Source organism: Equus caballus, chromosome 7, assembly GCF_041296265.1.
Source record: "Equus caballus isolate H_3958 breed thoroughbred chromosome 7, TB-T2T, whole genome shotgun sequence".
Lineage (NCBI taxonomy): Eukaryota > Metazoa > Chordata > Mammalia > Perissodactyla > Equidae > Equus > Equus caballus.
Window position 1 is genome coordinate 55368738 of NC_091690.1, and position 23462 is coordinate 55392199.

Here is a 23462-nt window from a genome sequence, read left to right on the forward strand (position 1 = left end):
GGGGCAGCGAAAGTTCTGTTTACTAAAAATATGAAGGAGTCAGCCAGGTAAGGAGGGCAGGACACGGACGGGCCAGGCAGTAGAGCTGGCGTGCAAAATGCTGTCTCTACGCAAGGATCATCCTGCACCAGGAATATCTGGGCTGTGTCCGACCTGTCTCCCTACCACGTTGGGGGCTCCTGGGTGCACATCCCGTGGCCTGAATCTCTCGCTGAACCTATCAACCAACAAACAAAACGCATGGCTGAGAACTTCGTATGTGCTCGCGGATGTTTCTTGAGCGAATGAACAAGCAGGAATCCAAACGTGATGGGAGAAATGAGCTAGACGCCAGGTGATCTCATTAACCTTAACCGGGGCTCCTTCCTGCCTGATCCTGGCTGGGTGCCTTTGCCTGAGGGCTTGGCTCCGTCCCCAAACTGGATTTCAGGGCTGTTACAGGCTATGGCCTGGGGCAGCCACTTGGCCCGGGAAGAGGCCAGAGCGCAGGGGCACATTCAGAGGCCTCAGGCTCCCTTCCCCAGCAGCAGCCCCTCTCCCTGGTGTCTCTGGAACTTTGAAATGCTTCACTGGATCTTGCAGAAGTTCCCATCTACCACCAAACTCGAGGCTTACGAAGGGAAAGAGGGTTTTTTCCCCCTCCTCTCTCACAGAATGACTACATTTCATCAGGCTCTGGGGAATATGTCACCTACCACACCCTCCCAGCTGCTTAATTCTGCCTGGCAATTCTGAGCCAGGGTTGAGAATTTCAGGACCAGAGAATAAATCCACCTGGTAGCTCAGCCTCTCTTTCCAGCTCCATTCCCACATACTTCCCAAACTCACCTGCCTCCCAGAATTCCCTTCTCCTGCCCATCTTCAAGCCCCTCCTCCTCCCACATCACCTCCTGAACCACCCCCCGCCCCCATACCAACCTTCCCTTCCTCCATGGCCCCACTGGATTCATTCTGTCTCAGTTTACCTTCCTCCTCTAGCCGAGCTCAGAGATGGCAGAAGAGGCCACAGCAGACTCAGAATCAGGGAGGCGTCCCAATGCAAAGCAGGAGGAACAAGAAGCCACCTGTCTGATCCTTTCTCCCACAGTGGGTGTGACAGGAGATCAGGGACAAGCCAGGCCCTGGTTGTGAAACAAACTCTCTTCCAGGCTGGACTTCTACGGGCTGGCTGACATAACCCAACTGTGCCCAGATCCTGGGTTTTGCTATCTCTTGAACTAGTCTTTCCTTCACACTTTCCTTTTCCTTTAAAGGCATGTTTTAAAATTGTGCCTCACATCTCATGTAAATATATGCAAATATGTGTAAAGTAAATATATGAAAACTTATTGTAAAAAATAGGAGGATGATGCTATTCAAGTATAAATTCAGTCGCGCACACTGCCAAAGGCTGAGCCTGAGGCTTGCTCTCTCTTTGCTCGGGTTAAGGGTCATTTAACACAGCCTAGCAGCGCTGGTTCCGATCCTGGGCGGGGACATGGCACCGCTCATCAGCCCATGCTGAGGCAGCTTCCCACATGCCACAGGTAAAAGGACCCACAACTAAAAAAATATACAACTATATACTGGGGGGGGTTGGGGGGGGGGGAAGAGCAGAAGAAAACCAAGAAGATTGGCAACAGTTGTTAGCTCAGGTGCCAATCTTAAAAAAAAAAGCCTAGCCCAAGCTACAACGGTCTCCTCGATGTAATTGAAAGGATTAGAAGAGATTTGCAAAGGAAACAGCTCTTTTCACGATGGCATATCCTGGGGCCTCCTGACATCATCTCCAGGGGCACTGCAATCCAAAGTTGGCCTGAAAGAGGTGGGTGCCAGGCCTGTGTAGAGAGGCGAGCTGCCGTGGCCAGAAGGGCCCCTGAGCGCTGGGGGAGCTAAGGCACTTGGGTAAGACCCTGGGTTTCTGCAGACCGCCAGATGCCCACAGAGTGCCGCGCATCTTTCTAACTGCCTTTCTCTTACCCCTCTGCCCCTCCGTCACGCTGCTCCAGCAACCTCGTCTGCCATGCTGCCCCACCACAGGCCACGCACACTCTAGCCTCCAGGCCTGTACCCTGTGCTGTTCCCTCCACTCCTGTGGCCAGGCTGGCTGCCGCTCGTCCTTCTACTCCCGGGCAGAAAGGGTTTTTCTTCCTCTGTGGGTGAGCCACATAACAGACAGGGATTCATGCCAAAATCAATAGAACATGCCAGACACTGTGCTGGCCCATCAGGGAGGTGCGATCTTGAGGGAGCGACCCCCCTGCTCCAGCCTCCATTTGCTCATCTGCAAATGAGATTCCTAAGAGAATTCGGGAACCCACCTGTCGGGGCTCCTCTTAGGATGAAATGTGGCCTGATGCAGAGAACCCTCAAAGGTTAAAAGCTCGGAAAGTGCTCAAACGGTGGATGCTGTTATGAGCACGACCATATTCTGCTGCTTTTCCTGAGTCCTCACAGAAGGGGAAGCATAGAGCTCAGCAGTGGGGCCATGCGGACCTGAGGGCAACCCAACTCCACTTTCTAGAGCTGTGGGGCCTCAGACAGAGGCTTCTCTGCTCTGGGCCCCTGTCTTGTCACCCTTAGAATGGAGGTGCTAGCTATTCCTCCCACCGATGATGGTAGTGAGAGTCAGAGGGAGGGTGCCCGTGCAGGCTCAGAGATGGGGAACCCTCCAGAAGTGTGGGCATTAGTCATTAGTAAGTATACCAGCGTGGCGGCTGGCCCATGGGAGATGCAAAGGAAGTGGAAACTTACGTATAGTGATTGTAAATCATTTATTATATAATCCCGCTACCTGCTCTTCACCTGAAAACTCAGACTTTGCTTCTTGCGGTGCGTTTCATAACAGATCCCTCAAAACCAGCAGAGGGCCTTTCTTTTCATTTTTTATTCTTTACCTCGGTGTGGTCCCTGACTCCCCTCGTGTCCCGGGTGCCTCACTTTGAGGCCTCGGTTCAGAAACGTAACTGACAAGTCCATTTTGTCCAGCAAGGCCTGCTTTTATTCATTCGGGGTGGGTTTTTGAAACGCGGTGCAACTTGATGAAGTCGAGGGTGCCGGGAAAGCGAGCCTGCCAGGTGCGGAGAAGCGCAAGAAGCTTGTGGAACCTCCCGGCCTGATGGACACCCTCAACTCACCAGGGCTACTGGCCCCGAAGGGACCGAGTGGACCTCGGGAAGAGATCAGGGTGCCTGCTCCATCGGAAGTTCAGGACCACGTCCGCCTCCTCGGGTATAACGGTGTGCAAAACAATCAGTGAGTGTCTTCACACGGGATCACAGAGTCAGCTCCGCTTGGTGTCTCTTGGCCTAAAAAGCATTCTGGCCGTGCAGAAAGAGTCGGGCAGTTTCCGTCCTTCCCAACGCCAGGGTATCGCCAGCTGCCCCTGGCCCCGCCAGCCTGGCCTTCACACGGGCGTCTCCTCTGCCACCTTCTTCAGGAGTCCGGCTGCCAGCAGCGGGGGCTGGGCACCCTCAGAGCCCTCCACGTCCTGGACCTTCAGGCGCACCTTCTGGTTGGTTCTTCTCCACTCGGAGTACAGCTGGCAATGGTAGCGGAAGGAGACCTGTAAGGCAGTGCAGGGGTGGGTGGGGAGGCCGGCCGGCAGCCTCCACCCCCGGGAGAGGAAAACTGGGTCCCCGAGGCAGCTGCCTGGGCCCAAACCAGGGCCGGGCCCATGCTTCCAGAAGCATCCAAGCCTTTCTCATACAGACTGTGCACTCACACCCATTCACTCTCCTGGGGCAGCTCCCCACCAGCGCTCGGGGCCCCGCAAAGCTAAGGGGGTCTGCAGCACGGAGCAAAAAACTCCCTTCTGTGTCTCAGAGGGTGGGGATGAAGTGATGCAGCCTCTTAGAAGGGGTTCCATGGCAGTGGGTCACATCGTTGCCAAAACACGGAAGCACCCAAGATGTCCTTCAGTAGGCAAATGGATAGACAGACTGTGGGACACCCAGACAATGGGATACTATTCATCTCAAAAAAGAAATGAGGGGCTGGCCCAGTGGTGCAGTGGTTAAGTGTGCACGTTCCACTTCGGCGGCCCGGGGTTCACCGGTTCGGATCCCAGGTGTGGACATGGCACCACTTGGCAAGCCATGCTGTGGTAGGCGTCCCACATATAAAGTAGAAGAAGATGGGCACGGATGTTAGCTCAGGGCCAGTCTTCCTCAAAAAAAAAAGAAAGAAAGAAATGAGCTCTTAAGTCATGAAAAGATACGGAGGAACCTTAAGTGCATACGACTGAGCGAAAGAAGCCGATCTGCAAGGCTACATCCTGGATGATTCCAACTCTGTGACATTCTGGAAAAGGCAGAACGATGGAGACACTAAAAAAAATCGGTGATTGCCAGGGGCTGAGGGGATGGAGGGATGAATAAGAGAAGCACCGAAGATTTTTAAGGCAGTGAAACTACTCTCTATGATACCGTGATGATGCATCCATGTCCTGATAGATTTGTCCAAACCCAGAGAATGTGCCACACCAGGAGTGAACCCCAGTGTCAACTATGGACTCTGGGCGACAATGACGTGTCCATGTTGGTTCATCAACTGCAACAAAGGGACCACGCTGGTGCCATGGTGACTGTGAGGGGGGCTGTGGGGAGCGGACAGGGGGTACGTGGCAATTCTCTGCACTTTCTGCTCCCCATTTTGCTGTGAAACTTAAACTGCTCTAATACATGAAGTCTATACAAGACCATTGATAAAGAACTGTCAGTGGTTCATACTCTGACGAAGCAAGTTCCAAGAAATATTTGCACGGCTGGCGCCCAAAGCACGGTTCATAAAGGCAAAAAAAAAAAAAAAAGGTGGAAAGAGAAGAAAAACATTGGAAGGAATCCCAGTGTCCATCACAAGGGATTGGCTAGATAAATATGGTCCACCCACACGATGACTGGCTGTTGGGTGGCTGCCTGTTTTTTTAAAGGACATTAGGAAAGTGAACAGCAGCAGACTGCAAAGCAGGCCTTATGATTTCATCCTATTTGTCTTAAAAAAATACACGCTGGTGGATGCATTGCAAAATCATCGTGGAGAGGGAACGCCCCCACAGCTGGAAGGCAGTGGTTCTGCCCCAGGGGTGAGACCCTGGGGGACCTCAGGTCTCCCAGCAGGGTGCTAATGCCTGCCAGGAGCCTGGAGCGACACCCCCAGGGCAGTCTCTCTCAATCCCAGGGGTTTTTCTCGCAGTCGCTTCATCCTCCTCCCTCCCGGCATCTCCCCGCAGCCTGGCCGACTCTGGGTGGGCTCATGGGTGGTGGAGGCCACGCTCAGCACTGGGGAGCAGGTGCCCTGGTCCCCACAGAACAGAAGGCTCACATCAGGCTCAGGCTTCCCTGGCCCTTGGTGGGGCTCGGAATCTGGAACCCCTGAGACTCCGGGAGGTCGCCAGCAGGGAGCCCCCCAGCTGCCTGCTCTCCAGCCGGCGGCCACTCACCAGCGTCCAGAGGACATAGATGGTGAAGAGCGCGATGGTGAGGGCGATGAGCCCCACGGCCTCGAGCCGGCTGTGGAGCCGGAGGTGGTCCTGGGCGCCGCGCAGGCACAGCCAGCCCGAGATGGCGGCCAGTGGCGTGATGAACAGGAAGCACACCATGTCACAGCAGAGTGTCCGCTTCTCGGTCCGAGGCCCCGGGTCCCTCAGCCACTGCGGGGAGGAAGGGAGCGGGCGAGCTGCTGAAGGGTCTACCCGGCGCCCTCCCGCTGGCCCCGCTGGGGATGCGGTGCGGACCTCCAGGCCCTATGCCCCCCTCGGCTGACACCCATCTTGATTGCTGGGCCTGCAGGACCGTCCTCCTGCCTGGCCCCTCCCTCCATCCCTTCCTTCCTTCCTATGCTTGCTGAGCCTACGAGGAACCAGGCCCTGCTGGATGCTGGGCATTTCTGCCCCCATTTACAGATGGGGGAAACTGAGGGCACGGAGGGGCTGACTCATTTGTACAAACTCGCACGGCTAGTCATCCACAAACCCTGGACTAGAACCCAGGAAGTCTTGCCCCAGGGCCTGTGTGGCCTCAGCCGCTATGCTCCACTGCCTGCCACAGATGACGGGCCAAGAGATATGGGCTTCACTCATGGAACTCTGGAGAACAGAACAGAAAGGGTCCCTGCCAAACCAGAACTCCCTTGCTAGTCAGGAGAGGTATGAAGTGGGGTGGATGGTCAGGGAGGGGAAGCCCTGCTGTGGAGAGCTGAATGAGCAGGAGAAGCCACGTGAAGAATGGGGGAGATGGCACTCCAGACTGCAAGAATGGCATGTGCAAAGGCCCTGAGGTGGACATGTGTAGATTAGACAAAGTGCAGTGGGGACGAGGCTCGTGTGGCTGGAGCTCGAGGTAAGAGGCGGACAGGTGCAGGAGGGGCTGGCTCTCCCTCCCACCGTTCTCCTAAGAGCCCAGCTCCCAGGTGGGCCAGGAGCCTTTCACATCTCAGCCAGGGACATTAGCCTGTAGCTCTCAGCCACCCCCCTGCCAAGGAGGGCAGGGAGGAGCTGGAGGGCATCCAGCCAGCCGGGACGGCCCTGGGGAGCAGCAAGGCACCCGCCAGGCCTGGGAGTGCCCTATCCCACCCCATCACACTCAGGCTAAAGTCGAAGCTGGGTGTGGCCGTTCCCGCCTCCTTCCGGGCCACCTTCCTCCTTTAACTCGTTCCACTCCAGCCACTGGGCATCAAGGACACCAAGCTCCTCGTGGCCTCAGGGCCTCTGCACTTGCTGTGCCCTCTGCCAGGACCTCCCTTCCCTGGGTTCTGCTGGCTCCTCATTCCTCAGGCCTCGGCTTCAGGGGGTCATCTGAAGTGACCCAAACAGGGAGGGGGCCCAGGGTCTGGCCAGTCTGGAACCTCAGGCCTGGTTCCCCACCTCCATCAGCAGAATCTCCGGGGGGCAGGAGGGGTCCACCCGACAAGAGAAGCCACTGCCCCAGGCCCAGGGCAGTCCCCGCCTCTGGTCCCCGCCACCCGCACCAGCCTCAGGCTCCCGAGCGTACCTCTATGAGGGGCCGGGGACATTTCTCCACCACGAACTCCGTGTGGCACAGCTCGCAGTAGCTGGTGTTGGATGAGGAAAGCCACCTCTCTAGACAGCTCTTGTGCACGGCGCCCAGGGTGCCGGTGCAGCCACACGGAGACAGCAGGCTCTCCCCGTTGGCTCCCTCATGGCAGATGCGGCAGAAAGGACCATCGCTGGACACACAGATAGGACACATGAGCAAGGACCAGGCTTCCTGCTTATGCCTGCTCACTACCTGCTGGATCACGAACTCAGCACTGCCCCTCTGCTGCCACTTGGCAAACTTCTACTCATCCTTCAACACCCAGCTCCAAATGTCCCTTCCTTTGGGAAGCCTTCCCAGATTCCCACAGACGGAGTGATGTGCTCCTCCCCAGGGTTCTGGTGGCACCCTTTTAGGCCCAGGGTGAGCATCTCTTGTACCTGCCTGCCCAGTGTCCGCTCCTCCTTTTCCTGCAATACCACCTTCAATGTACTGGGTAACCACCCTGCTCTCAACCCTTGGTCCTCAGGGACTAGGGCAGAGCTGATGACACCGCTGATGACCTCAGACCTGACCAATCAGAACACTACACACTCCTGGTCACAAGGACCAACTCAGGGAAGGGCATGTGTGATGCAATCAGAGCCACTGGGAATTCATTCCTGAAATTCTTTTTTTTTTTTTCCCCCCACTAAACTCCAGAACCACAGGCAGCGTGGCTGATGTTAAGTCTGGAACTGCTGGCAGCAGCCTGGTCTCCACGTGGAGTCTGTGAATGATGCCAAACAGAGGAAGGCAGAGCCAAGACACGGGCAAGGGTGGATTCTCAAGGCCATCATCAGAGGCTCTGGATCTAGCCACACCTGAAGGCTGCACTACCCAAGAAACCTGAGCATCCAAGGAAAACAGCTTCCCGCTCCTGTGCTCTTGTGAGGCTCGGAAAAGAGACATAAAAAGCATCCCCAGGAAGCTGCTTCGGGGAAGTCTCAGCCCCAGCAGGGTCTCTGGGGATGCTGGGTCCTTCCTGGGGCAGCTCAGGAGGCTGGGGGAGTGGCCTTGGTGGGCCCAGAGGCTGTCCAGCACATGAGTCATTGTTTTCCAGACACTTCTGTCCGGAGAGCCACTGTAGGAACACACGAAGGGGGCGGAGCAGAAGAGCTGTTTCCCAGATAACGCCAGTTTCCCCTCCCAACTGTTTCTACACTTTTCTGAGCGTGGCTGGCGGTGGGCGGGGCCTGGCTGCCAGAACACAGGCGCTGGGCAGACCCCTCACGTCTGCCGTGCCGGCAGCCCTACGCCCCCCTCCACTCTGACCCCTCGCTCCCCAGACACACACCACGTTCACAGGGGAGCGATCCCTCCTCCGGAAACCAACCCCAGGAAGTGGAAGGGACGAGAACCTCGGGGCAGAGCCACGTCAGTTTGGGGTTTGTCCCGGGCATCCTACTCGGGAAGAGCAAGTTCCGAGAAAACAAAACAGAAACGGATTTGTTATGGAGCGTTTACGGACTGTGCACTACACAAAGGGCAACACGGGGATTAATTTGTCTCGTTCTTGCAGGGAGCCTGTGGAGAAGGTGCTGTTTCTGCCCCCATTTGACAGACAGGGAAACTGAGGCATCGAGGGGTTCACTTGTGTGTGTAAACTCACACAGCCAGTAGACCACAGAGCTGGGGTTTGAACCCAGGAAGTCTGGATCCACGGCTTGTGTACTCTGAGCCACTAGGCTATGCTGCCTGCCACAGACAGTGGGGCAAGAGAAAGGGGCTTCACTCACGAAATTCCAGCAGGAAAATGATGCACCCGATACAGATGAGAAGGAAAAGGGATGGGGGAGCAGGGGAGATACCACAGACTCCCATGGGGCTGCCCAGGGATGCTCCACGAGCAAGAGGAGATGGGAGATGGGGAGCGAGGGAGGGAACAGAAGCCGTGGGGAAGGCTGGGCAGAAGGGCTGGGGATGCGGCAATGCTGGGGCAGCTTCCAGAAAGGCCCGGGCCCGCTCACAGCCTGGTGGGCAGAGTGCCGAGGGCTCAGAGGGGTCCAGGGGCCCCACAGCCTGGCCCCAAGCCTGAGTTTCTGTAGATTGTCTTGGCCCCAGAGACGCCTCCTGGCCCTTCCTCTCTGGCCTCTGCTGGGTTCAGGGTCCAGAACTTTCCGCCCCGCCTAGTCTCTGCCATGTGCCCCCAGGGCCCCAGGTCTCCTTGGAAGCCAGATAGAGGGCTTGATTTTTAGGAAGGCGCCGGCTATGACATCCTTGAGCCCCACTCCTGCTTACTCTCTGTTGGCAGGCTGGCTAGAAGGAGTTACAGGGCGAGGGCAGGGGACGGTGACCTGCCTGCGTGGCCTCTGCCAACCCCAGCACCTCCCAGCGGCAGCAGCGGCCGGAAGATCCTCATTTGCTCCCGGGGAGGCTGGCACGGAGGCTGTAGGGAAGGCCACGTCCCTGGATGACGACAGCTCTTGGGAGAAACAGCGGCCTGCTCTCCGGGACGGGAGGTCCCGCCCTGGCCTTCAGCCCCGCCAGGTTTGGGTTGAGTGGCATCAAAAGGCAGACGGGAGAAGCCGCCGGCAAGGAGGCCAGAGCAGCTCAGGAGGCCCTGTGGTCTCAGCGGGCATGGCCGTCCCACCCGCCGCTCGCCTGGGTCTCTGGGGACTGCAGGAGAGGCTGCTGGGACTCAGTGAGCTCCTCCTCCCCGAGTCACTCCCCACCGGAGTGGGGGTTCAAGCCTCAGCCCTGCTCAGGGACACTGACAGGAGTCCGCCTCCCTCTGGGCCTCAGTTTCCCCAGCTGTCAAGAGGGAGAGTAGGGCACAGTGGGGTCAACTCACTCAGCGCCCCTCAGGAACCCCGTGTAGGGAGACCCCAGCTTCCGTCAGCTTCCTCCCGGGCCACCTGTCCTGGCAGTGCTGGCTGGGAGGCCCCAAGGGTGCTCTGGCTCCCAGCCTGGCTGGACCAGCAGAGACAGACCCCATCCTGACTTCAAGGGTCTGATGGAGACGCAGAGCTAAAAACCAGCACCCTGGAGGAAGCCCAGAAGCCCAGAAAGAGAGCTCCCGCTCTCATGGGGCGCAGGCAAGGCTTCCCGGAGGGCGTGACGCCAGGCAGAGACAAAGAGTGTGAGCGCTGTGAGCTCCCTCAAAGCCCTGCGAGGCCTCCCCTGCTTCTCTTCCTGTCTGAATGAGAAGCTTCTGAACTAATCCTGACACCTGCGACACCACGGGTGAATGGAAGGCATTACGCTGAGTGCAATAAGCCAGGCACAAAGGGACAAATACTATATGATCCCACCTGCACGAGGGCCCAACGGGAGTCACGTCCAGAGAGACAGAAAAGAGATGGTGGCGCCAGGGGCCAGGGGAGGGGTGGGGAGTTTTGTTTCATGGGGACAGACCTTCAGTTTGGGAAGATGAGAAAGTTCTGGAGACACATGGAGGGGATGGTTGCATAACCACGTGAATGAATTTAATGCCACTGAGCTGTGCGCTTAACCATGGTTAAGGGGCTGGCCCGGTGGCACAATGGTTAAGTTCGCATGCTCCCTTTCGGCGGCCCGGGGTTCACAGGTTCGGATCCCAGGTGTGGACCTAGCACCACTCGTCAAGCCACGCTGTGGTGGTGTCCCACATATGAAATAGAGGGAGACTGGCACAGATGTTAGCTCAGCAACAATCTTCCTCACGCACAAAGAGGAAGACTGGCAACGATCTTGGTTGAGATTGGTGAGGGCCAATCTTCCTCACAAAAAACAAACAAACAAACAAAAATAGTTAAGACGGTACATTTGATGTTAAGCATATTTTACCACAATAAACAAAACTGAGGGGAAAAAGCTTATGAATTAAATCGTAGCCAATAAACACAGCAACAACAGGTAAAACTTGAAAAACTGAAAGAAAAAGAAATCACTTAGAATCCTACTCCTCCAGCCAATCTGGTAACTGTTTGAAATCTAAGTGAGTTAAAATGGATTCCAATTTGTGTGGGGTTTCCTTAAAACTCCCTTCTTTGGAAGTGATGACCAATGAGTGAAGCAGGCTGATTCTGCTCACAGGTGGGTATCGAAGGTCAACACCAAGGTTTTTTTTTTTAGACATGCTTTTTGGTGAGGCAGATTGGCCCTGAGCTAACATCTGTTGCCCATCTTCCTCTTTTTTTTTTTCCTCCCCAAAGCCCCAGTACATAGTTGTGTATCCTAGTTGTGGGTCCTTCTAGCTCTTCTATGTGGGATGCCACCACAGCATGGCTTGATAAGCAGTCTGTAGGTCCAAACCTGCGAACCCTGGGCCGCCGAAGCAGACCGAGTGAACATAACTGCTACGCCACAGGGCTGGCCCACCAGCAATGGGTTTTAAATACTTGTATAGAATGCTTGTGAGGCAGCCACCCCCGTCCTAGGCTTTATGTGGACCATGGCAACGTGCTTTCAGAACTGCTCCGGGAGGAAGGTATCCCCATCTTAGAGACACCGGGGGAAGTGACTTGTCCTGGGTCACACAGGGAGAGAGGTCTCCATGCAGGATTTGAGCCCAGGCACCGTGAGCCCACAGCCTACACTCCTACCCCCTCTTTATACTGATTCGCCAAAATCTGAGCTCCTCGCCAACGTTTAATCTTCAGCTTTCACGGCGTAATCTGGAGTTTCTGCTTTTCCTAAAGAATCAGGCCCCGCCAGCCGTGGGCCTCCTGGCCTCCCATGGGGTAGTGACTCATTGAGCCCTTTCTCTGGGAATCTGCCCACCTGCCCCTCCAGATGGTTGGACTTCTGACCCCAGACTGGGAGGAAAGCACTGGGCCCAGAGAGCCAAGCCACTGAGGACAGACACCTGCTCAGTCCTCACTCACCTCGGCCCATCCAAGGCCCGGATGACAGTGGAGAGGAGCCGGCCGTCCCTTGATGTCACCTGTGCCACATACTGGGGTGGCCCAAGGCCCGTGGCCTCCACGATCTTGGAGAAGGAGGGGCTGCCGGAGCAGTCGCACAGGGAGCCGGGGAGGTGGCAGCATTCACCCGTCGTCATGGCCACAGGGAGCCCTGTGTCCTCAGGGCCCAAGGCCCATGGTCCCAGGAGCCTGGGGAGAGGCGGGCAGGGAGATTAAGGGCAAGGTCAGTGAGGCAGACACAGACTGAGGTTTGAATGCAGCTCTCTGAGCCTCAGTGGCCGCATCTGTGAGATGGGGGTATAGGGTGAGGATCCAGTGAGGACCCCCGAGCCCAGGCCTGGGGCACACCTGAGGCTCTAACTCTCCTAAGAAAGGCCAGCCGGGTCCAGCCCTCAGTGCTCGCAGGCTGCCCCTAGCATCACCTTTCCAGAGACAGTAACGGCCCCCCCACAGTTATTGAGCACCTGCTGTGTGCCCGACCCTGTGCTTGGCGCTTTCCTGGGCCGGAACCATGCCCGCCAGCCATGTAGTCTTGTTTTCCGCAGACCGGACTCCCAGTGCTGGGCTCAGAGAACAGAGCCTGCCTCTGAGTGGGGCAGAATGAGCTAGAAACTGGGCCCCGCAGACCAAGATGGTGAGTTCCCTTGACCCTTCTGGTTCTGGGCCTCTCGCAGGGCTCTGAACTCCTTGATACCTCAGGCCATGAAGGAAGTGACCCAGGCTGGAGAGGACCAGGGAGGCCTCTGTCCCCTCCAGAGCAGCTGCTCTAAGGCACATCTCTGTCCCGGAGGAGAGGCCTGTGGGCAGCAATCTCAAGTCTGCGCTGGTGGTGACTTCAACAGGATCCGCCCCGACCCCAGGTCTGACCTGCCAAAGGGATCCTTGGAACCTCCTCCTCCATCCCTCCTCCATGCCTCCTCCCCAATCCCTCCTCCTCCATCCCTCCTCCAACCTCCCCCATCTCTCCTCTATTCCTCTTCCAAACTCCTCCCCATCCCTCCTCCAACCTCCTCCAACCTCCCCCCATCCCTCCTCTATTCCTCCTCCAAACTCTTCCCCCTCCCTCCTCCAAACTCCTCCCCATCCCTCCTCCAAACTCCTCCCCCGTCCCTCCTCCAAACTCCTCCCCATCCCTCCTCCAAACTCCTCCCCATCCCTCCTCCAAACTCCTCCCCATCCCTCCTGCAAACTCCTCCCCATCCCTCCTCCAAACTCCTCCCCATCCCTCCTGCAAACTCCTCCCCCGTCCCTCCTCCAAACTCCTCCCCATCCCTCCTCCAAACTCCTCCCCATCCCTCCTGCAAACTCCTCCCCCGTCCCTCCTCCAAACTCCTCCCCATCCCTCCTCCAAACTCTTCCCCCGTCCCTCCTGCAAACTCCTCCCCCTCCCTCCTCCAAACTCCTCCCCATCCCTCCTGCAAACTCCTCCCCCGTCCCTCCTCCAAACTCCTCCCCATCCCTCCTCCAAACTCTTCCCCCGTCCCTCCTCCAAACTCCTCCCCCGTCCCTCCTCCAAACTCCTCCCCCATCCCTCCTCCAAACTCCTCCCCCATCCCTCCTCCAAACTCCTCCCCCGTCCCTCCTCCAAACTCCTCCCCATCCCTCCTCCAAACTCCTCCTCCTTCCCTCCTCCAACCTCCTTGCTCCATCTAGCCAGTGAGACTTGTGCATTTCCCTCTGAGAATTTCATGAGAGTAACAGAGGCCTCTCTAGACGCCCCCTGGAAGCCAATACAGGTGTCCTGGAGCTAAGGATCTCCGTCTCCTACTGGTCTCATCCTCAGGCCTTTGTCTCCGGGAGCTGTGGCCCAGAGACCCCAGCAACACTCACTGAGGTGCCCCCACCCTCGGCTTTTACCAACCCCTGCCCGTCAAAATCTGAGACCCCAAGAGAGAAGAAAAGGGAGAAAAGTAGCGTAAGTCATTGACGAACTTTTTGCGCCAGGACAGTCTGGCAACAGATCAGCGCCCTCTGAAAGCTCAGCCAGAAGCCCTCCTGACCCAGCACGCCCTTCCGGGCCTCCACCACTGGGCCGTTGCAGGCCAGATAAGCCACTACAGGCGGCCCTCCGTGTCCACGCGTTCCACCTCCGCGGATTCAACCATCCGCAGATCAAAAGGCCTACGATGGTTGCGTCTGTACTGAGCACGGACAGACTGTTTTTTCTTGTCATTATTCCCTAAACAAAACGGTATCACACCTATTTCCACAGCATTTCCATCGTATTAGTTATTAGAAGTGATCTAGAGATGGTTTAAAGTACATAGGAGGATGTGCAGAGGGTAGACGCAAATACCAAGCCATCGTCTATAAGGGATGTGAGCATGCGCAGATTTTGGTATCTGCTGGGGTGGGGTGGGGTGGGGTGGGGGAGTCCCTGGAGCCAATGCCTCGAAGATACGGAGGGATTACTGTATCGCCCTGAGTCAGGAGCCCCGGGGGAAGGCTGCGTGACCGAGATAACACGCTCGCCGGGCAGCGGCTGGGCCTGGCCTGTGGTGTGTGCCCCTGTCCCTCCTGAGGGCCTGCGACCAGAACTCCCAGCTCTGAGGTCAGCAGGGGAGCCCCAGGGCTACTGGGGGAAGGCACACAGAGGGGAAGCCACTCCTCCTGCCCCACAAAGGACCGGTCTGAACGTTTCTGCAAGTAACTGGGCCTTATAAGAACCATCAGGGGCCGGCCCAGTGGCGCAGCGGTTAAGTTTGCTCGTTCCGCTTCGGCAGCCCGGGGTTCACCAGTTTGGATCCTGGGTGTGGACATGGCACTGCTTGGCAAGCCATGCTATGGTAGGCGTCCTACATATAAAGTAGAGGAAGATGGGCACGGATGTTAGCTCAGGGCCAGTCTTCCTCAGCAAAAAGAGGTGGATTGGCAGCAGATGTTAGTTCAGGGCTAATCTTCCTCAAAAAAAAAAAAAAGAACCATCACAGCTCCTGTACATGTTAAGCTCTGCTATTTCTTTTATTCTTAGAGGAAAACAAAAACCCATCTGGTAAATCTGCTAACACACCAATGAGCAAAACAACCCCAGCAGCTGTTCTTTATTACGGACCTACTGTGTGCCAGGTGCCAAGCTCACGGAGTCTAAATAGTTCTTATAAGTGTCCTCTGCAAAGGTCACCTCCCCTGGGAGGCCTTCCCTGATCACTCTGGCCACCATTGGTGTCCACATTACCGCCCTCCCAGAACGCGCCCCTCTCCAAAAACGCCCTCGGTGTTGGTTTACTGTGTAACCGCCTCTGTCCTCCGTGCTTCCGTGAGCTCTGTGAACGAGGGACCAGGCTGGACTTGCTCTCCGCCACCCCCAGCGCCTGGCCCTGCGTCTGGCACAGAGTGGCCACGTTAATTGTCGCTGCGTTCATCTCTTGGACCCTACTCTGTGTCACAGCAGTGGCAGAACCAGGTCTCTGGACCCCAGAGGGTCTGCCAGCGCCCAGGGGAGGAATCAGATATGTTTAGAGGCTAGAGGTCTGTGCAAACCACAGAGGCTTGGGCTTACAAGAGGCCAAAGTCGAGACTGGCCCCAAGGATGGGGTGGCTGCAGGCTAGGCTCAGCTCTGGAGCTGCAGAGATGGGGGCTGAGCCAAGGTCCCAAGCAAACCGGGCCCAGTGCCCGGGAGACGAATTTCACCAAGTCTTTACAACAAACCTATGACATAAGTCCAATAAATGACCCCATGTGACAGCTGAGGAGACTGAGGCTCAGAGAGGGGCAGCTACTTGCCCAAGGTCACACAGCTAAGAAACAGCACCAACATTTGAACTTAGTCCACTGAGTGGGTCTGGGACTCAAGACCCTTGAGTTCTTTTAAGTCCTGACTCTGGCCCTGATGCTGTGTGTCCTAGGACAAGTCGCTTGGCTTCTCTGGGCCTCATCCTTCTCCTCTGCCAAATAGGTTGACGGAGTTGGTGGACTGAGTCTGCTGAGGGGCTTCCTGAGAAGGAGCCCCCAGGCTCGATTCCTTGGCTAGGCATGTCTGGGGTGGCACTGGGACACCACAGCCTTTCCACACCTGCCCAGCCTCCTTCTTCTGAGGGCAGGAAACTGAGGGCAGAGGACTCCGAGGACCCTAACTCCTCACAGTGTCTCTCAGGCCAGTTGCTTCACTCTCTGTGCCTCAATTTTCTCATCTATAAAATGGGGGTCACAATGACACCCAGCTCAAAAATCCGTAAATATGAAGAAGTTGGTAAATATTAGCTCTTGTTACAATCACCGCCATCAGCTTACAGAGCTGTTGAGGGGGTTTGATGAGACAAGGCACAGTCAGCACCTGGCATACAGTAAATGTTCGATAAATGCTCACCATAATTATTTTTCAGGATAAAGGTGGAGCCTGCGAAATGCATTCATTCCCCTTCACTCACCAAGGAGAGGCTTCGTCACTGGAGGCCAGGTTCTAATCCTAGCTCTGCTCTCATTTGCTGTGTGGCCCTGGGTAAAAGACTTGACGTCTCTGAGCCTCGACTTCCTCATCTGTCTAACGGGAAGCTTCCTAGCACTTCCACCTCCGACGGTCCCTGGAGGACTAAATGAGTCAGTCACATACATCCTGGCTACCCAGTTTGGGGCACCCACTAACAGTCAGGCGCTCTGCTTTGTACACATTCCCGGCTCATGAGAATATTGACTCTTTTCCAGGCACAGCCCCTCTGAGAGGGAGGTTGGGGAAGGACACTGACCGCTTATGGACCGCCTACTGTGTGCAGGGCACTTTCCTCCTCCGCCACCTCCAACAGCCTCATGAGATCGGCGCCGGGATGACCCGGTTTCACAGATGGGGAAACCAAGGCTCCGAGAGGCGCCTACTGTGTGCCGGGCCCCGAGACCTGCCGCCGCCCTGGAGACCGGACTGCGAGCCCCTCGTCCCGGGGAAGGCGGAGGCCGAGGGTGCGAGCCCGGCCGTCCTGCCCGGGGGCCAGGCTCGGGCCTCGAACCCCGGGCCGACCCGCGGACTGGCGCCCCTCGGCCCCGCCCGCTCGCGCCTACCTGATCCGCGGCCGGGCCGGGCGGCCGCGCAGGCCCCTCCGCTAGCCCCGGCCCGGGTCCCGGCCCGGCCGGTCCAGTCGGCGCCGCTCGCTCCGCTCCGGCCGGCACCTGCGTCCGGACACCGCCCGCCGGGCCGACGGCGAGCGGGCCAATGGCGACCGCCTCTCGCCCTCACTGGCCAATCGCCGTGCACGTCCCGCCCTGGGGGGCGGGGCCAGAGGCGACGGGGACGTCCTGGGCCGCACAGGCCCCGCGGCGCCGCAACTGCTGGCTCCGCCCCTGCCGCGTCCTGGCTCCGCCCCCGCCCCTGACCCCGCCCCCAGCCGTGACCCCGCCCCAGCCCGGCCCGGGGCGCGAGCGGGGCTAGTGGCGCCACCTGCCGGCGACCAGTGCCTGTTAATTAATAAAATCGTTACAGTATTCAACGTGACGCCGGCCAAGGAATTGATTTATGGGTGCTCATCACCTCTCTTGCGCTTCTCATCGATCCCGGGGGAGGGAGGGACCGCGTGATCACATTTCACAGAGGGGAAACGGAGGTTAGGGGGCCGTGGAAGAGCCTAAAGCCAACATCATTATTGATCATTCATTTATTCCTTCATGTATACAATAGATTCATTCATCAGATGTCATAAACATCAATCAGAGGGCCTATTATGAGCCAGGCACTGTGCTGGGAGATGGGCACACAACGTTGAGTAAGGCAAATATTGCTGCCCGCATGGACCTCGATCTAGGGAATGAGACAGACCATTAACCAACTATGTAACTAATTATTAATTACAAAGGTGATAAATTATAGCAAGCGAGGGGGGGCATATCATGGAATAATTTGGAAACTGCAAAAATATTTCCTTCAAGAAGCAATTGAACTGACAACTAAGGTGTGAGAAGTTCAGCACATGCAAAGGGCCTGAGGTAGAACGGGAGAATTGTCTCATTGTTCCTTTCTTCCCTTGGCTCAATACTTAGGAATATGTAGATCAGCTCAATTCCCTCAGTTAAATTCTGTTGTGTTGCACTGGCTTATATTTTTAAAAAATGGAAAGATAGGGGCTGGCCCGGTGGTGCAGCGGTTAAGTTTACACATTCTTCTTCAGCACCCTGGGGTTCTTGGGTTTGGATCCCGGGTGTGGACCTACACACTGCTTGTCAAGCCATGCTGTGGCAGGCATCCCACATATAAAGTAGAGGAAGATGGGTACAGATGTTAGCTCAGGGCCAGTCTTCCTCAGCAAAAAGAGGAGGATTGGCAGCGGATGTTACCTCAGGGCTACTCTTTCTCGCAAAAAAAAAAGGAAAGATAGACCATTTAACATTTTTTAAAAGTTACCTCTAGAGGGAAGAAGTAGGATGGAGGGGACAGAGAGAGAAGCTAGACCTTTAAAAAGTATATCTTGTTTTATATACTTGACTTTCCAACCATGTAAGTATTTTCTATAATGATAAAACAAAATTTTAAATGTAAATATAGTGCTAAAAACAAAAATTAAATAAAGTGAACAAACCTGTGTATCTAGTTAGTGACAAAACAATACAGAGATGGAATCTAGTAACTTTAAAACACAACAGTTTGACTGGACATACCACTGCTATGTTGTTATTGATGGTGTTAAAATTGGTATTCTGAACTTATTGCCTATCTAGTATCGGATAAAGCAAAGAAGTAATTATGTTGGTGTCAAGAACCAGGATTTTCAGAGGGCGTGAAGGAGATGTAAGATTGATTATGTTCAATTAAAACCCGGTCGTCTTGAATTTGAATTGGACATATCACGATAAATTTTACCTTTATAAAAAGCAGACGTTTCCTAGGTCTGTTCTCTGAAAAAGTCCCCACTGAAACAAAGACTGAGCTCGAGCTTGTCGCAATGAGCACTCCCTAAGCCCAAATTGTGGTCTCTAAACACCATTTCCAAGTGGGAGAACCGGGAAACCTTGAGGAAGCAGCTGATTCTGGGTCTGGGGCGGGAAATGTAGAAGATGCACCTGTCGCATCTTGATAGACCAGAAACCACATGTCTTCCTCAAAGACGTTACCTAGCAAGGTAATGTGGATGGAACCAACTAGAAGCAGCTCTCACTGGCCACAGAGGAGACAATTTGGACTTTAAAAAGGATAATGATTACAGTAGATCAAAACACATCAAATGGTTAAATCCACGAACTTGGGTTTTTCAAAAATTCTTATCTTACGATAATGTCAAATTTACATAAAAGTTGCGGAAGTGAGACATAGAGCTCCCATTAGCACTTTGCCTGGAGTCCCCAATGGTTAACATTTCGGAATCTTCTGAATATAAGGTACACACGTGGTGTCTCATTAACCCTTAACATTTCAGGTATATTTCCTAAGCGTAGGCACGCTCTTCCACAAAATTGTGGTACAACCTTCAAAATCGGGAAATTCATAGCGATCCAATATTACCATGTAATTCCCAAGTCCCGTTCAAATTTTCCAGTAAAGTCCTTTAAAGCCCCAGCCTCCATCCCAGATGACACATCGTATTTAGCTGTCTCATTCAGTCTCCTTCAGTCTGGACGAGTTCCTCAGTCTTTCCTTGTCTTTTGTGACCTTGAAACTTTTCAAGATTGTGGGCTCGTTATTTTGTAGAAAGTCTCTCAATTCGTGTTTGTCTAATGTGTCCTCGTGATCTGGGACAGGAACCACAGAAGTGACATTGTGTTCTCGGTGCAGATAACAGGAGGCATCGGGTGTTGATTTCTTCCATTACTAATTATGTTAACCTGGTTAAAATGGTTCTGCCAGGTTTCTCCAATCTGAGTTAGTGTGTTGTCAATAAGTGCTTTAGGGGAAAATATTTTGAAACTACTTAAATATCCTGTTCCTCAACAAATCTTCACCCATCAGATTTAATATGTATTGATGACTCTCGCTTGAGTCAATTTTTGTTGTTGCCGTTGTTAGCTTAGATAAAGGGAGTTTTATTTATATTTATAAGAATTCTGGAGGAGGATGGCTGCTGGCATCGGCTTGGCCAAATGATGATAAGGTCAAAGACTCTGAGATTGTCTTGACCTTTCTCTCATGGTAGCAAGATGTCTGCTGTGGCTCCAGGCATCACATCCTCAATCAAAGCAAGAAGAGAGGGGCAGGGCGATGTAAGCCAAGCCTGTCTCTTTAATCAGGTAATAGTTGGCATATGATGATTTTTCTAATTCCATCTTTGAGCACTTCCTTACTTACTGGCTCAACAAGATGTTTGAGGGTAGTTTTCCTTTAATTTTTACCCAGCCCAGCTCTGAATCGACATTTCTCCAAGGCGGCCTTTTTCTTTTTAGTGGGGAATGATATTTAGAAACTAAGATCTGGGTCCCACGTGTGCTCATAGCTACCTCAGTGCCACTAATTCTTGCTTCTTTCATTGTAACATGTATGTAATATGTATGTACCTATATACATCTATCTGTCTGTCTGTCTGTCTATCTATCTGTCTGTCAATTTATCTTTAAAACTCTGGCTGCACACCAATACCTCTAATTCTAATCAAACATCAAGATTTATCCCAGTTCCTGGGATACATGTTTCTGACTTCTTTCTCTGACTATGAAACCGAGCTTCTGTGATCCTCCGTAGAGTTACTCATTTTCCCACCCCCCGCCTCCTGGAAACTCCTAGATACACCAGCCACAGCTCAGCCCCAGTCATATGCTTCCTATCCCATTCCACTGCCAGGGGGAACTCTGGTTAAAGGCTTGACCCCCAACAAGGGAGCCAAATCCACACATTTTAACTAAAAAGAGAACTTACCAGTCACTTTCGAAGGCTATTGGAAACCAACTCAAAATCTTGAAAATTATCAAATTCGAAAACTGACAAGTGAAGGAAAGAATTAAGTGTTTACACTGACCTATACAATCTGTGCCTCAGGGTAACCACATAGACGAGGGGAAATTTCTCTTTATAGAAGTATTCCAGAAATAAGTGAAAAGGGAGAGAATTTGAATCTCACTGTGTTTCTGACTCCTAATGGATTAGGAGTCTGGGTGATGCTCAGCAGCTGTAAACACTATAACTGAGAAGCACACTGACACGATCTGCCTCCCAGGGGATCTGCGTGACACCAGTGTGAAGTTCTAATCTCAGGTCTGCTCAGCCTCTGGGTCTAACTATTAATTTACAGGAAATGCAGGGGACAAAGGGATACGTTTTATTTTCATTTTTTTGCTGAGGAAGATTGGCCCTGATCTAACATCTGTGCCAATCTTCCTCTCCTTTGTATGTGGGACACCGCCACAGCATGCCTTGATGAGCAGTGTGTAGGTCCACGCCCAGGATCCGAACCCACAAACCCCAGGCCACTGAAGTAGAACGTGCAAACTTAAGCGCTATGCCACTGGGTCAGCTTGGGACATGTTTTAAATCTCCATAGGCCCATAGAGACAGAAAGCAGGTTAGTGGTTGCCAGGGGCTGGGGAGGGGAAATGGGGAGTAACTGCTTAATGGGCACTGGGCTTCTTTTTGGAGTGATGAGAAAATTGTGGATCAGATGGTAGTGAAGGGTTGCACAATTTTGTGAATATACAAAAACCACTGCATGTACTTTTAATGCATGAGTTTTATCTCAAAATCTTGAAAAGCAAAAAGCAAGACACCATGGATACAAATGAAAATGAAAACATACTATACCAACTCATATGGGTGCAGCAAAAGCTGTACTAAGAGGGAAATTCATCGCCATACAGGCTCACCTTAACAAACAAGAAAAAGCCCAAATAAGCAATCTCAAACTACACCAACTTGAATTAGAAAAAGAAGAACAAAGAAAGCCCACAGTCAGCAGAAGGAGAGCAATCACAAAAAATCAAAGCAGAAATAAATGCTATTGAAATGAAAAAAGGCAGTAGAAAGGATCAATGAAACAAAGAGCTGGTTCTTTGAGAAGATAAACAAAATTTGCAGAACCCTAGCCAGACTTAGAAAGAAAAAAAGAGAGAAAGCTCAGAGAAATAAAATTAGAAACAAAAGAGAAATAATGGATACCACAGAAATACTACAGATTATAAGAGAATACTATGAAAAACTATAAGAGAATGCTATGAAAAACTATATGCCAACAAAATGGATAACCTAGAGGAAATGGATAAATTCTTAGACTCTTACAACCTCCCAAAGCTGAATCAAGAAGAAATAGATAATCTGAACAGACCAATCACAAGGAAAGAGATTGAAACAGCAATCAAAAGCATCCCAAAGAACAAAAGCCCAGGACCAGACGGCTTCCCTGGGGAATTCTACCAAACTTTCAGAGAGGATTTTTTTTTTATTTTAAGATTTTATTTTTTCCTTTTTCTCCCCAAAGCACCCCGGTACATAGTTGTATATTCTTCGTTGTGGGTCCTTCTAGTTGTGGCATGTGGGACGCTGCCTCAGCGTGGTTTGATGAGCAGTGCCATGTCTGCGCCCAGGATTCGAACCAATGAAACACTGGGCCGCCTGCAGTGGAGCGCGTGAACTTAACCACTCAGCCACAGGGCCAGCCCCCAGAGAGGATTTAATACCTATCCTTCTCAAGCTATTCCAAAAACTGAGGGAGGATGGAACACTTCCTAACACATTCTACGAGGCCGACATCACTCTGATACCAAAGCCTGACAAGGACAGCACAAAAAAGGAGAACTACAGGCCAATATCGCTGATGAACACAGATGCAAAAATCCTCAACAAAATATTGGCAACCTGAATACAGCAATTCATCAAAAGGATCATACACCATGATCAAGTGGGATTCATACCAGGGACACAGGGACGGCTCAACATCCGCAAATCAATCAATGTGATACACCACATCAACAAACTGAGGAATAAAAACCACATGATCATCTCAATAGATGCAGAGAAAGCATTTGACAAGATCCAACAGCCATTTATGATAAAAACTCTGAACAAAATGGGGATAGAAGGGAACTACCTCAACATAATAAAGGCCATATATGACAAACCCATAGCCAACATCATACTCCATGGGCAACAACTGAGCGCCATCCCTCTGAGAACAGGAAGAAGACAAGGATGCCCTCTATCACCACTGTTATTCAACATAGTCCTGGAGGTTTTGGACAGAGTGATTAGGCAAGGGAAAGGAATAAAAGGAATCCAAATAGGGAGGGAAGAAGTGAAACTCTCGCTGTTTGCAGACGACATGATCTTATACAGAGAAAACCCCCAAAAATCCACTGGAAAACTAACATAAATAATTAACAACTACAGTAAAATTGCAGGGCACAAAATCAACTTATGAAAATCAGTTGCATTTCTGTACTCTAATTACGAACTTACGGGAAGAGAACTCAAGAATACAGTTCTATTGACAATCGCAAAAAAAAGAATAAAGTACCTAAGAATAAATTGAACTAAGGCGGTGAAAGACTTATACCATGAAAACTATACGACATTATTTAAAGAAATAGATAATGACATAAAGAGATGGAAAGACATTCCACGCACATGGTTTGGAAGAACAAACATAGTTAAAATGTCCATACTACCCAAAGCAATCTACAGATTCAATGCAATCCCAATCAGAATCCCAAGGCCATTCTTCATGGAAATAGAACGAAGAACCCTAAAATTCATAGACGGCAACCAAA

The 23462-nt window shown here is 53.0% G+C and overlaps 2 protein-coding genes and 1 long non-coding RNA gene across 4 annotated transcripts in view; 1 reads left to right on the top strand and 2 right to left on the bottom strand.

Annotated features, from left to right (window-relative positions):
- HNRNPM (heterogeneous nuclear ribonucleoprotein M) overlaps nt 1-23462 on the bottom strand; it is a 357001-nt gene that overhangs the window by 37378 nt on the left and 296161 nt on the right. The gene's annotated exons all lie outside the window — the stretch shown is intronic.
- On the top strand, nt 196-1338 carry LOC111774309 (uncharacterized). The gene is made up of 2 exons (XR_002809257.2): nt 196-334; nt 979-1338. It is a non-coding gene; the product is annotated as an uncharacterized lncRNA (long non-coding RNA).
- MARCHF2 (membrane associated ring-CH-type finger 2) lies at nt 2735-17000 on the bottom strand. 2 transcript variants are annotated; one of them, XM_001487921.6, is made up of 5 exons: nt 16851-17000; nt 11822-12049; nt 6969-7164; nt 5420-5629; nt 2735-3544 (listed from the first exon to the last, which is right to left on the bottom strand). In XM_001487921.6, the coding sequence occupies exons 2-5, from the start codon at nt 11995-11997 to the stop codon at nt 3386-3388; spliced, it is 741 nt and encodes a 246-aa protein (XP_001487971.1). In that variant the 5' UTR covers nt 11998-12049; nt 16851-17000; the 3' UTR covers nt 2735-3385. The 2 variants fall into 2 exon arrangements, with proteins under 2 accessions (XP_001487971.1, XP_070129297.1); XM_070273196.1 differs by lacking the exon at nt 16851-17000 and adding an exon at nt 16544-16818.